At 45.5% G+C, this 12,856-nt stretch overlaps 1 protein-coding gene across 1 annotated transcript in view; it reads right to left on the minus strand.

The window, feature by feature from the left end:
• The window catches only part of KNSTRN (kinetochore localized astrin (SPAG5) binding protein), a 123,438-nt gene that overhangs the window by 24,818 nt on the left and 85,764 nt on the right, over positions 1–12,856 (minus strand). The window contains exons 5-6 of the mRNA XM_082275409.1: positions 10,193–10,307; positions 9,886–9,947 (exon numbers count right to left, since the gene is read on the minus strand). Of these exons, the coding sequence (XP_082131535.1) occupies positions 9,886–9,947; positions 10,193–10,307 (177 nt within the window). The remainder of the gene's footprint in view (positions 1–9,885; positions 9,948–10,192; positions 10,308–12,856) is intronic.

Raw genomic sequence — 12,856 nt, forward strand, 5'->3', positions numbered from 1 at the left:
ATGACCATACAGGATTAAGCGGAACTGCTGCTCAGCAAAAAACACGGGAGGCCCCCCCCCAGCGGCACTACAAGAAGCCTCACACCCGCGGCGCTGTATACAGCAAGGAAGGATAATGTACCCCAGAGACTCACCACCTGAGCTGGAAAGCACCAAAACGATCTGCCACACTGATGGAAAAAGGAAGAGGATAACGCTGACCTGAGACTAGAGGCACCCACAGCCTCAGCACTGTCTCCGACTACAGGAAAATGGCCGCCAATGCAAGTCTATGGGGAAACCAAAACATGACCGCTGAACTACAGTACCACGGGACCCTGGACCCCACGGGGAAAAAATGTACAGACCCCAGGAGAGGACCCCCCCTGCAGCACCCATGTGCGGACTTCCCTAACTGGGACCGCACAAGGGGGAGGAAGGAGGGGGGCCCACGACCATCCCAACAATTCCGCAGGAAAGGAGGGTGGACACTACTCGCCATACCACGGTCCCCAGGTGGGTTCCTAGCAGTCCACTGCACCATGTTGGAATGGGGGTGCTGCGGCCTGACTTTGGCCGTGACTGCTGTTGTGACTAGTGAAATGCGACCTCGTGAGGTGTTTCACTCGCCAGTCAGTCCCTGTCCAGTGGGACTATGTTGAAGCCAACTTAGCGCGGAGCTAGTAACCATAAGGATCTACAAGCAGGTTGCTGGCGTATCACGGCTATTAAGGGCCTTGGGACTTATTGTCCCTTCTATCAGCATGAAATAGCGATACATATATGTACTTCTTTCCTGCCTGGAGCCATCCCTGCACCACAAATAGGTTATTCATTGCTGTCTCCCGGGACTTTCAGGTCAGGGATATGTCGCCCTCTTTTGTCGCATGAAAAGTGCATCCCTCTGTCCGCCTGAGGCTACCCCTACACCATAATAGATCCTTTATACCCAACGTTGAGTATCCATAACTTTGAATATACCAGGGAGAGGGTTCGGGTAGTCGAGTTTCCCAGGAGACTACTATCAGTGGAGACTATAAGCCTTGCCTCTGTGGTATACGAGGGTCCAAATATTTGAATCCAGCGTATTGAGAATATATATGACGCTAACATGGATTTTGTATTCTGAATATGGAAGCAGTGATCTCTAACCAGTAGTTGTGTCGCCACAACCTTGTCATCTACTCTGAGTCATTACCAATAAGGAAATACCGGTCTGTCATGGTCTCTCAGGCCCTGAGGAAGCCTTGAGCTAAACGCGTCGGCTTGCTGGGGACCTACATTGACCGTAATCCATCTTGAGACCTACCCTCCATCCTACACAGGCTTTTTGGTTTTGTTTCCCTCATGGGATGTATTTCTATGTTGTGAATGACTCATTTTGCTTGATTTTAACAATTTTGTATGTTAGTCTATTGCACAAAATATGCATGGTAGCCCATGCTTTTTACCGTATATACCAATAAAATGTTATTTGGTTTTATAAATTGGTTTTGCGTCTGATCCTTCTACTCCCACTGGCCCGCAAAGCCCCATCCTTTCTTTCTCTATCAATTTTTGCAAGGATCTACAATGTCCAGGGTGTCGCCCAAAATGGCTGTTGATTATAGTTCTCACAGGAACAGTTGGTTGTAGTTCACACAGGAATAAAAATAATGAAAAGTAAAAAATTCCATTTAACATAGGAAAAAAATTCCAGGACCGCAGATCCCAGCAGAGAGCCATGTCCTTACTCCTGAACTGGGCAGAAAAAACTGGAAGCCCTACATCAGGAAGTGACGGTACACCCTCTGGGACTGTCCAAGGGGCATAACCAAAAAGGTTTCCGCCTATTCCTACTCCTAGAGAGCAAGACCATAAGCCCAATGGTCTGAAGACTTGAAGCTGTGTGTCAGTGACCGAAAAAGAAAATTGGATTTTTGTCTTACCATAAAATCCTTTTCTCTGAGGTTCACTGACAGACACCACTCCATGTCTTGTAGACCATTGGGCTTTATGCTGCTCTCTCTAGGAGCAGGACTAGGCGGAAATCTTTTTGGTTATGCCCCTGAGGCAGTCCCAGGGGGTATACCATCACTTCCTGCTATAGGACTTCAGTCTGTAACAAGCAGTGTCAGAGGAACACATAATTCAACCCAACAGAGGGGCGGGTGCTGTGTCTGTCAGTGAACCTCAGAGGAAAGGATTTTACGATAAGACAAAAAATCCAGTTCTCTTTTCGTTTACTGACAGACACAGCTCCATGTCCTCTAGACCAGGGGTGGGGAACCTATGGCCCTGTCATCTGATATGGCCCTGCCATTGGGCTGCCTCAGAAAGGGGAAGGGGAGGGCGAGCGCCTCCTGATTACACAAAGAGCAGGGTTCTTCTGCTTGCCCGGCGTGGCCGCTGTCATACGAAGTCGTGCCTCCTCCTCATGATAGACAGCACAGTGGTGACTTCGTATGGGAGCGCCTGCGCCGGGCAAGCAGAAGAACTCACTCTGTGTAATAAGGAGGCTCTCTAATCCCCGGGCACTAATCACTCTGCATCGATGGGGGGCACTAATCACTCTGCATCGATGGGGGGGCACTAATCACTCTGCATCGATGGGGGGGCACTAATCACTCTGCATCGATTGGGGGGGGGGGCACTAATCACTTGGCATCGATGGGGGGCACTAATCACTCTGCGTCGATGGGAGGGCACTAATCACTCTGCGTCGATGGGAGGGCACTAATCACTCTGCGTCGATGGGGGGGGCACTAATCACTCTGCGTCGATGGGGGGGGCACTAATCACTCTGCGTCGATAGGGGGGGCACTAATCGCTCTGCGTCGATGGGGGGGGCACTAATCACTCTGCGTTGATGGGGGGGCACTAATCACTCTGCGTTGATGGGGGGGCACTAATCACTCTGCGTCGATGGGGGGGCACTAATCACTCAGCGTCGATGGGGGGGCACTAATCACTCAGCATCGATGGGGGGGCACTAATCACTCAGCATCGATGGGGGGCACTAATCACTCAGCATCGATGGGGGGGCACTAATCACTCAGCATCAATGGGGCACTGGTCAGGCTGCATTCTTTATGTAGCACGCTCCTGATCGCTACTTAGCCCTGCATTCTTTATGTAACGCACTCCTGAACTCTGCACTCTGGAAGTTGCGCACTTCTGAACTCTGCACCCTGTTTTTTCTCTAGCTTATCTTCATAACATTTGGTAGTCATATCTCAAAAAATTCGAAGTGGTATCTTTCTGTTTTTTTTTATCTCATGGACTAAATGTGAGAAATCGTGTATATATCATACAATCATTCCATAAACACATAATACATACTATAATTAGACAAGCTGCGCTATTTAAGTGAAGAGGTGTCGCTCAAAACACATGTGATATCAATAAATCATAAACAAACTTGAATTTAGAAAAAAACAAGAAATCAAAAATTGTGATTATATTATATTATATAAAAAATATAGATCGCCCAATATTGAGTGAAAAAAGTTAAATTGTATAACAAATACAATAGAAAAAAGTTCATATAGTCTCTTAATAAGGAGAATCCCAAAAAGGTAATGAAGATTCTGATATTCGCCAAACTTCACTAGGTGTATATTGACCGCCACCAGTAGTACAAACTGCTTACCAGAATGTAATTATATACAAGCCAAACAAACAGGGGATTTAACACCCAAGGTTTCCGCTTCTACACTTCGCCTAGCCAGCATGTCCCCCCAGCAGCACACTCAGCAGTACCAGCCAGAGCCAGCAATACCAGCCAGAGCCAGCAATACCCACAGCAGAACCAGCAGTGCCCACAGCAGAACCAGCCAGAGTCAGCAGTACCCACAACAGTACCAGCCAGCAGTACATACAGCACAGTACCAGCCAGCAGTACCAGCCTGAGCCAGCAGTACCCACAGCAATATTAGCCAGCAGTACCAGACTGAGCCAGCAGTTCCCACAGCAGTACCCACAGCAGTACCAGCCTGAGCCAGCAGTACCCACAGCAGTACTAGCCAGTAGTACCAGCCTGAGCCAGCAGTACCCACAGCAGTACAAGCCAGCAATACCAGCCTGAGCCAGCAGTACCCACAGCAGTACCAACGGCACAGTACCAGCCTGAGCAAGCAGTACCCACAGCAGTACCAGCCTGAGCCAGCAGTACCAGCCAGCAGTACCCACAGCACAGTACCAGCCAGCAGTACCAGCCTAAGCCAGCAGTACCCACAGCATTACCAGCCATCTATAACAGCCAGCTATACCCACCAGCAGTTCTTTTCAAAACTTACCACCACAGAGTCGACTGCGCTCCAGACTGACCGACGCAAACCTGGGAAACCAGTTGCCATCACACACCTCACCAAAGAGAAGCAGTTGCAGCCATCACATTAGGGGAGTTAATTAAATGTTTGACTAAATATATTACGCACATTTTTAAGTTGATATTTTTGTAAGGCCCCCCAATGATTTTTATAAATACCCTAATGGACCTTGGCAGAAAAAAGGTTCCCCACCCCTGTTCTAGACCACTGAGATGTCCCAAAGCAGTATCAATATGAGGGGTGGGAAAAACACAGCAATACATAGAATTCCCAACAAGGCTAAACATAACCAACCAGGTAAAAACAGGAACTCAACTAGTAACAACGCGCTCACCACCAGGAAAAAAAACTACACCCTCAAGAAACAGAAGCCTTTGCAACCGCAGCCTGCAAAACTTTGCAGTCAAACGCCCCATCCGAAGATGCAAGTACATCCACCTTATAAAACTTTGTGAATGTGTACAGATGACCACGTAGCTGCCTTACACACCTGAACTACTGATGACGGAAAGCCCAGGAGGCACTAAGCGCCCTCGTAGAATACGCTTTAACAGGGAAAGGCGGAACCTGTCCCTTAATGGAATAGGCCTGCACCACCGTCTGCCAGATCCACTTGGAAATGGTCGCAGCAGATTCAGCCTGCCCCTTACAAGGTCCATCCGTAAGAACAAAATTGGATTTTCGAATCTGTTCAGTCACCGCCAGGTACACCTGAATTGCCCTGACCACATCCAAGGAAATTGCTTTACATTACTTAGAATGTTTTGGCTTAGGACATAAAAGAGGGTAACACAATATCGTCATTCAAATGGAACCCAGAGACAACCTTAGGAAGGAACGCCTGACAGGGACACACCACTTTGTCCCTATGAATCACCAGGTAAGGTGACTGACAGGACAACGCAGCCAATACTGGCACCCTACGTGCGGAGGTAATAGCGACTAAGGCCACGTTCTGCGATAGAATGAGCAGTGGAAGTTTGAGAATTTTCAAGAGGAGGCTTTTGAAGCACCGACCGTACTAGATTGAGATCCCACGGAGGCACCAGTGATCACACAGGCGGAGCCAGATGGCGCACTCCATGCACAAAAGTGTGAACTTCGCTGCCAACGGCGCTTGGAAAAATATGGCCAAAGTGGAAATCTGGCCCTTGATGGTGCCCAGAGCCAAACGTTGATCTACACACCTAGTTGAAGTTTCTAGTGATGAGGAGAATGCCTCGAGACTCACACCAAGTAATGTAGGCCTTCCAAACTCGATGATAAACCTTCCTGGAAGTAGATTTCCTAGCTTTCAACAGCGTAGGAATTCCCGACTGACAACCGTCTGTCTTTTAGCAACTGGCTTTCGATAGCCAGGCCAGTAAAGCCAGCGACTGTAAAGCAGGATGAGAAAGAAAATCTTCCCTGAGAGGAAGTTTCCAAGGGACGTCTGCTACCAGCCTTACCAGGCCTGCGTACCAACACCGGCGAGGCCAGTCTGGTGCCACCAGAATGAGTGGAATCCCTTCTACCTTGATTCTGCATAGCAGTCTCCACAGAAGTAGTATTGGTAGAAAGGTGGAAATCAGACTATACTGACCCCAAGGGGTCACCAGGCGTCTGCGGCGTCAACCAGAGGATCCCCAGATCTTGACATGAACCTCTGCACCTTCCTGATGCAGGTCCACATCGGAGGTCCCCCACTGAAGCCACAGCTGATGAAACCCCTCCGGGCGAAGAGACTTTCCCAAATCCAACGTCTAGCAACTGAGATAATCCACATGCCAATTCTCTACCCCCAGAATGTGCCACAGCAGAGAGGGCCGGAACATATAGTTTTGCTCTCCTCAAGATACCGGCCACTTCCTGGGCCAAAAGGGCACTCTTTGTGCCCCCTTAATGATTGACATATGCCATGGCCGTAGCATTGTCCGATTGCATCTGCACAGGGCGTCCCTGCAGACAATCCGTCAATTAAGACAAAGTCTGATCGTCCGAATTTCCAGGATGTTGATCGGCAGCCTGAACTCCTCTCGAGTCCACACACCTTGGGCCGAGTAGACTCTCAATACACCTCCCCATCCGGACAGACCGGCATCAGTGGTGATCACAGTCCAATACAGGGAAAGAAAGGATTTTCCCAGATGAAGGGCCAGGGAGCGGAGCCACCAAAGCAGAGACTCCCTCGAACACCGACTCAACAGGATCAAATTGTCCAAAGACAGCGGATCCTTGCTCCATTTGGTCAGAACCTCCCTTTGCAGCGGTCTGGTATGGAACTGCCCAAAAGCAAACGCCATGGTCTCCTCCTGATTCAAGGCCATGGTCTCCTCCTGATCACCCCTAATGGGTTCAATCTGTGACAGGGAGAGAGACAGGCATTGAGACTTTCCAGCTTTCAATCTAACCGTCTATGGAAACGGTTTAATACACAGGTTGAACGCTTGTGCAAGAAAGGGTCAAGAGAATTGTTCAAACAGATTTTAACTGTAAAAAGTTATCACAGTACATAGCAAATCTGGACCTATGGCCTTTGTAATATAAGCCATTGTAGCAACAGTAAATTGAATATAGATAAAACAAAAAAGGGGGGGGGGTAAAGGAAGGGACGAAAGAGGAAAGTCAGTCAAAGAGAAAATGAGGACTAGAGGAGAAAAAGAGAAGAAAAGTTGTGGGGGTCTTAAGGATAGAGCGACCACTGAGATGATTTGTGGATTTCACCTGGAGCAGGGGCATTACCAGAAGAGTAGCACAGATTCGTTAAAGTCTGGAGGAAGTGCATGAGTGAGCCGCGGCCTCCATAGGTAGTCGAATTTAGTAAGGTTTCATTGTCCAAGGCTTCCATCTTTGTTTGTAACATGGTGCTATTCAAATTGGTTTCGAGAATATTCAGGGATATTTCCATGCTTTGGCTATTGTCTGCTTTGCAGCTGTGAAGAGCTGGATAAGAAATTTGAACTGTTTGCGTGTGAGGGAATCCGGCTTCAAGTTCAAAAGTGCTGTTGACGGGTCAGGTGATAATTGAATGTCAAACATCTTAGATGCTTGCTTAAAGACCTCTTTCCAAAATGTGGAGACAATTGAAGATTGCCACCAAATATGGAAAGGAGTGCCTATCTCCGAGCAACCGCGAAAGCAGAGTGCCGATTGGTTAGGTGCAAATTTAGCGATCCTGGAGAGGACCAGATAGCAATGCGTGAGTACTTTGTAAGAGGCTTCACCTGCAACAGTGCTGGAGGAGGATGATTTAGTGTTAGCCCAGATGTCAGACCATTCCACTCTGTCCAGAGTGCGACCTAGATCGGTTTCCCATCTTGCTACATATACCCGAGGCCCAATCTCAGGTTTTTTAAGTGAGCGTAGAGGGTTGAGATTAGACCCCTGGCGTGAGGGTCTTTAAAACAAATGTGTTTGAAAGGAGAGAGCTGGTTCAATGGGACGTCCCTAGATGTGTGGGGGGGGGGGGGGTGGGAGTAAAAAAATTTGAATTGCAGGTAACTAAATATTTTGGAGTTGGGCAGATGAAAGGATTCATTTAAGCCTGGAAATAAAATAGGCAAGTTTCAAATAAACAAAAAACAAAATGAGAAGGTTGGCCACTATAGATATCTTTCTTGTTATCTCCATTTAAACGTGTGTATGGAGACGCTTTGGTGAAAATAATGGAGAAGGTCCTGGTTTGGGAGTGGCCCTGGAAGGGGTAACCCCCTGAATAAACATGCGCTTAATGACCTACCATATCAAGAGGTGGCTATGATGATCTGGTGAGTTCTCTGGCTAGGAGGTGGAGGATTACGGATGCTATTCACAGATAAGCACAGGCAGCAGTATAACAAATGGCATAATATTTGAGGAATTTTTGCACAGCACTATTTGAAATATTTTGCATGAACGTTATTTATGCATGGTCACTTTAATGATGTTTGGTGTTGTATGACATTTATTGGGTAAAGAATGATGCCCCTATGTGAAGCACTGTATATGTGATAATCAATATCACTTTCTAAGGGAACAGGGTCTACTTTAGTGAATCAGCCCACTGTCATCAATGTTTGAAATGTAAAAAGTGTATTTTATATAAAAGGCTATGCGCAAAAAAAAAAAAAAAAAAAAATCATGACAACATCTCCCGTGTCATGCCTCAATTAAGTGTTCTCTTTTCTGTTTAAACCTTTTTAAGATCATAGTATTTATTTTAAATGAACTCAAGTGGTAGCCACCTCCCACTAAACATAAGCAGCACTCTAAAGCACTTTTTTGTTTAATGCTAGCATGTAGTTTTTAATGGCAGAAAAAATCTGTGTGCCTCTTCTGTCAAAAATGCTTATCCCCAGTCTGCTATTACTTGTACACTTATCTGCATGCGTCAAAGTTGCATCATGCCTGGTTGGCCAATCAAGATGGTGGAGAGTTCAGATACAGGAAGGTCTAAAAGAATAAGTCAGTGGTGCCGTAAGAGCAGAGAGGAAGAACACAGAGTCTGTATTTCTGATGAAAACCACTGTGTCAGGCAAGTCTGCCAGAATGTGCAAATGTCTGTCATGTGTAGCGAATACTCCCATAGGAGCCACTGGAAATTTGCCCAGGTTTTTCCTCAGTGGATTGCCGCATGGCCAGGCACATCATCTCAGCCAAACTTTTCCTCAATAACAAGTCTAGGGGGTGTTTTCATTTTTTAAGAATTTGGGTAGGATTGAGGACACTGGGTGGGATACTCCAAAAACAGAAACAGTAGACTCGTTTCTGAAAAGCTGAAGCAAAAGTCCTGCAGATGGAGCATATTTGCATACAGCAAACTGTGGACTTGGCTTTGTAATTGAAACGGTTACCAGCACACAAACTTCTTCCTTTAGAGCACTAAGAACAGAGTGCCTTTGCAGAGAACTAGATTGGCTGGTGTCCTGAAGAGCTTAGCCCACGTCCTCTTTAGGCAAACATGCAGCGGACTCTAGCACAAGAGGGGTGTGGCAACAGTATAAACGTCTAAGATCACTCACAGTAGTCTACTCACAGAATGTTCAGGGACAGTTGGCTGCCTCCCTCCCTGCCTGTCTGGACTGATCCCCTGCAGGCAAAGACCCAGAAGCCCAGTGCCTCAGAGAATTTATACAGAATCCCACAGCCTTTAAGGCCCTGCTCCCTGGGATTGGCCAGGGCTGCATAAGTATTCATACTGCCATCTGCATAGCTCGAAACCTATGTTCCAGAGAATTCTCCATTCTCCGAAAGGCAGAGTGAGCCACCAGGCTAGCAACAGCTGAGAATGCTTAACTGACCTATTTATTCAGCAGCACTGGCTTCAGTGAGCACAACTAAAATTTATCTAACACAATAATTACAGCCACACTGATTACAGTGAGGCAAGCTAAATTTACTTAACATCACACCCATCTCCATTGCACACAGTGAGCCAGCACTAAATCTAACTAATCCTAGCACCTATCTAGGGGGGTTGCTACATATGCATACGTGCACATTATGGCAAGACCTGGTTTTAGAAGGTTCCACTTTAATGACAAAACCTAAGCAAATTTAATGTTAATATTTTCACTGAAAGACACAAAATGGGTAATAAAACTTTTTAATGCTTGGCTCATACAATGAAATTTCGTACCTTTGTCTTTTCCCTGATCTTACGTGTCTCTTCTACATCAGCTAGGATTTGTTCACCTGAAACTAATAGGATAGAAAAATTCTTTGAAAATTTGAATCGCATTTAGATAAAGGCATTAATAATTCCACATAGTACAAGCCTGGGTAAAACAAACTTTATTTTAGCAAAAATTACCCACTGTATTTGTATGCTGCTGTAACATAAAAATTCACAATACATGTGTACAGATTACACTCCTCAGCTTGGATTTCTATAACTTCATTCACTCACACCTATTGCTACATTTTATCTTCTACATCTATTTTACCTGGGTCAATATTTCGACTTTCCAAAATAAACAGATTTTTCTCCAAACGTTGTTTTATTTCCTTCAGCTCTTTCTGCACAGTGTCCTCTTTTTCAGACATCTCTTGAATTGTACTCTGTCCAAAAAAAAAAAAAAAAAAAATATTGCCAAAAAGTAAAATCAGAAATCTTAAAGCATATTAAACTGCCGTATTTTCCAACACACCAGCTACAGTATCTTTTTAAGGCTCAAAGGAGGGTCTATTACAACAGTTGGCACAATTATCACCAGACATTGACATTGGAAACAAATATACTCTGCAGTGCAGTGTTGCTAGTCAGTGTACCTAATCACTGCGGCACCAGTCAGCGTCCCTAATCACTGCCACATCAGTCATATTGTCCCTAATACCCGCCTCACTAGTAACAGCATCCCTGATTGTAACCACAACAGTCCCAGTGTCACCAGACCAGTGTAAATCAGCAACAGTGTTCCTGATCACTGACACTTCAGTGCAGTGTTGCCTCTGCCAACACTAACCCTGGCTTGTTTATTGACAACACGTTTGCCTGCTGCCTGAACTGACCCATCTGCATTTCCAACTGAAGTTTTCTGGGGACATCAGTCCCAGCCTATCCCCTGCAGACAACTGCACTTGTGGTACTACAGAAACACACTTGCTCTTCCTTTATCCTTCTGTACTTCTTTTTGTAAAACAGTCTCCATCTCAAATGTTAGCAATATTATATAGATAGACAGCATTTGGTATTGAGACCAACTAATTAAATTTTAGTCTCATCTGACCACCTTGAAGATTCTGGGGCCACATGGAAAAAGGTTTTATGGTCAGATACTAGAATTATGAATTATTTGAGAAAACGTAAAATATCCTTGTATGGCCTAGCCAGAGCCCAATCTTAAACCTCATTGAAAATCTGTGGAATGACTTGAAGACTGCAAGCACAAATGGTCACCTTTAAATTTAACTGCACTTCAGCAGTTCTGCAAAGAGGAGTTGGCAAATATTGCAAAGTCTAGATGTGCAAAAGTTAGTAGAGAGATATCCCAACAGACTAAAGGCTGTAATTAAAAGCAAAAGGTGGTTCAATAAAATACTGACATAAGTGGGGTGATCCTTTCTCCAACTCAGTGATTCTGTTTTGGAATTTATTTTAACACATCCCAGTCTTAGTCCCTAGTGTTCAATATGGAGTTGGCCCACCCTTTGCAGCTATAACAGCTTCAACTCTTCTGGGAAGGCTGTCTACAAGGCTTAAGAGTGTGTCTATGGGAATGTTTGACCATTCTTCCAGAAGTGCATTTGTGAGGTCAGGCACCAATGTGGAGGAGAAGGCCTGGCAGTCTCCGCTCTAATAGATCCCAACGGTGTTCTATTGGGTTGACGTCAGGACTCTGCGCAGGCCAGTCAAGTTCCTCCACCCCAAACTCGTTCTTCTGGTCTTTATGGACCTTGCTTTGTGCACTGGTCCAAATTATTTGGTGGAGGGGGAATAAGGTGTGGGGTTGTTTTTCAGGGGTTGGGCTTGGCCCCTTAGTTCCAGTGAAGACAACTGTTAAGGGGTCAGCATACCAAGAAATATTGAACAATTACATGCTCCCAACTTTGGAGATGGCCCCTTCCTGTTCCAAAATGGCTACGCACCAGTACACAAAGCAAGCCCAACCCCTGTAAAACAACCCCACACCATAACCCCCCCTCCACTAAATGATTTGAACCAGTGCACAAAGCTAGGTCCATAAAGACATAGATGAGCGAGTTTGGGTTGGAGGAACTTGACTCAGTGCCTGACCCCACCAATACACTTCTGGAAGAATGGTAAAACATTTCCATAGACACACCTCTAAAACTTGTGGACAGCCTTCCCAGAGAAGTTGACGCTGTTATAGCTGCAAAGGGTGGGCTAACTGAACATTTAACCTTACGGACTAAGACGCCATTAAAGTTCATGTGCGCGTAAAGGCAGGTGTCCCAATACTTTTGGTAATCTAGTGTGTGTGGGTGTATAAATTAATATATATATATATATATATATATATATATATATATATATATATATATACACACACACACACACATATATATATATATATACATACACATATACACACAATATCTCACAAAAGTGAGTACAACCCTCACATTTTTGTAAAGATTTTATTATAACTTTTCATGTGACAACACTGAAGAAATGACATTTAATGTAGTGAGTGTACAGCTTGTGTAACAGTGTAAATTTGCTGTCCCCTCAGAATAGCACACAGGGGAAATGTCCAAACTGGGCCCAAAGTGTCAATATTTTGTGTAGCCACCATTATTTTTTCAGCACTGCCAAAACCCTCTTGGGCATGGAGTTCACCAGAGTTTCACAGGTTGCCAATGGAGTCCTCTTCCACTCCTCCATGATGACATCACAGAGTTGGTAGATGTTGGAGACTTTGCGCTCCTCCACCTTCTGTTTGAGGATGTCCCACAAATGCTCAATATGGTTTAGGTCTGGAGACATGCTTGGCTAGTCCATCACCTTTACCCTGAGCTTCTTTAGCAAGGTAGTGGTCGTCTTGGTGGTGTGTTTGGGGTCATTATGTTGGAATACTGCCCTGCAGCCCAGTCTCTGAAGGGAGGGGATCACGCTCTGCTACAGTATGTCACAATAAGATGTTGGC

The sequence above is a fragment of the Pelophylax lessonae genome (assembly GCF_965119305.1).
Source record: "Pelophylax lessonae genome assembly, chromosome: 13".
In the NCBI taxonomy this organism is placed as follows: Eukaryota; Metazoa; Chordata; class Amphibia; order Anura; family Ranidae; genus Pelophylax; species Pelophylax lessonae.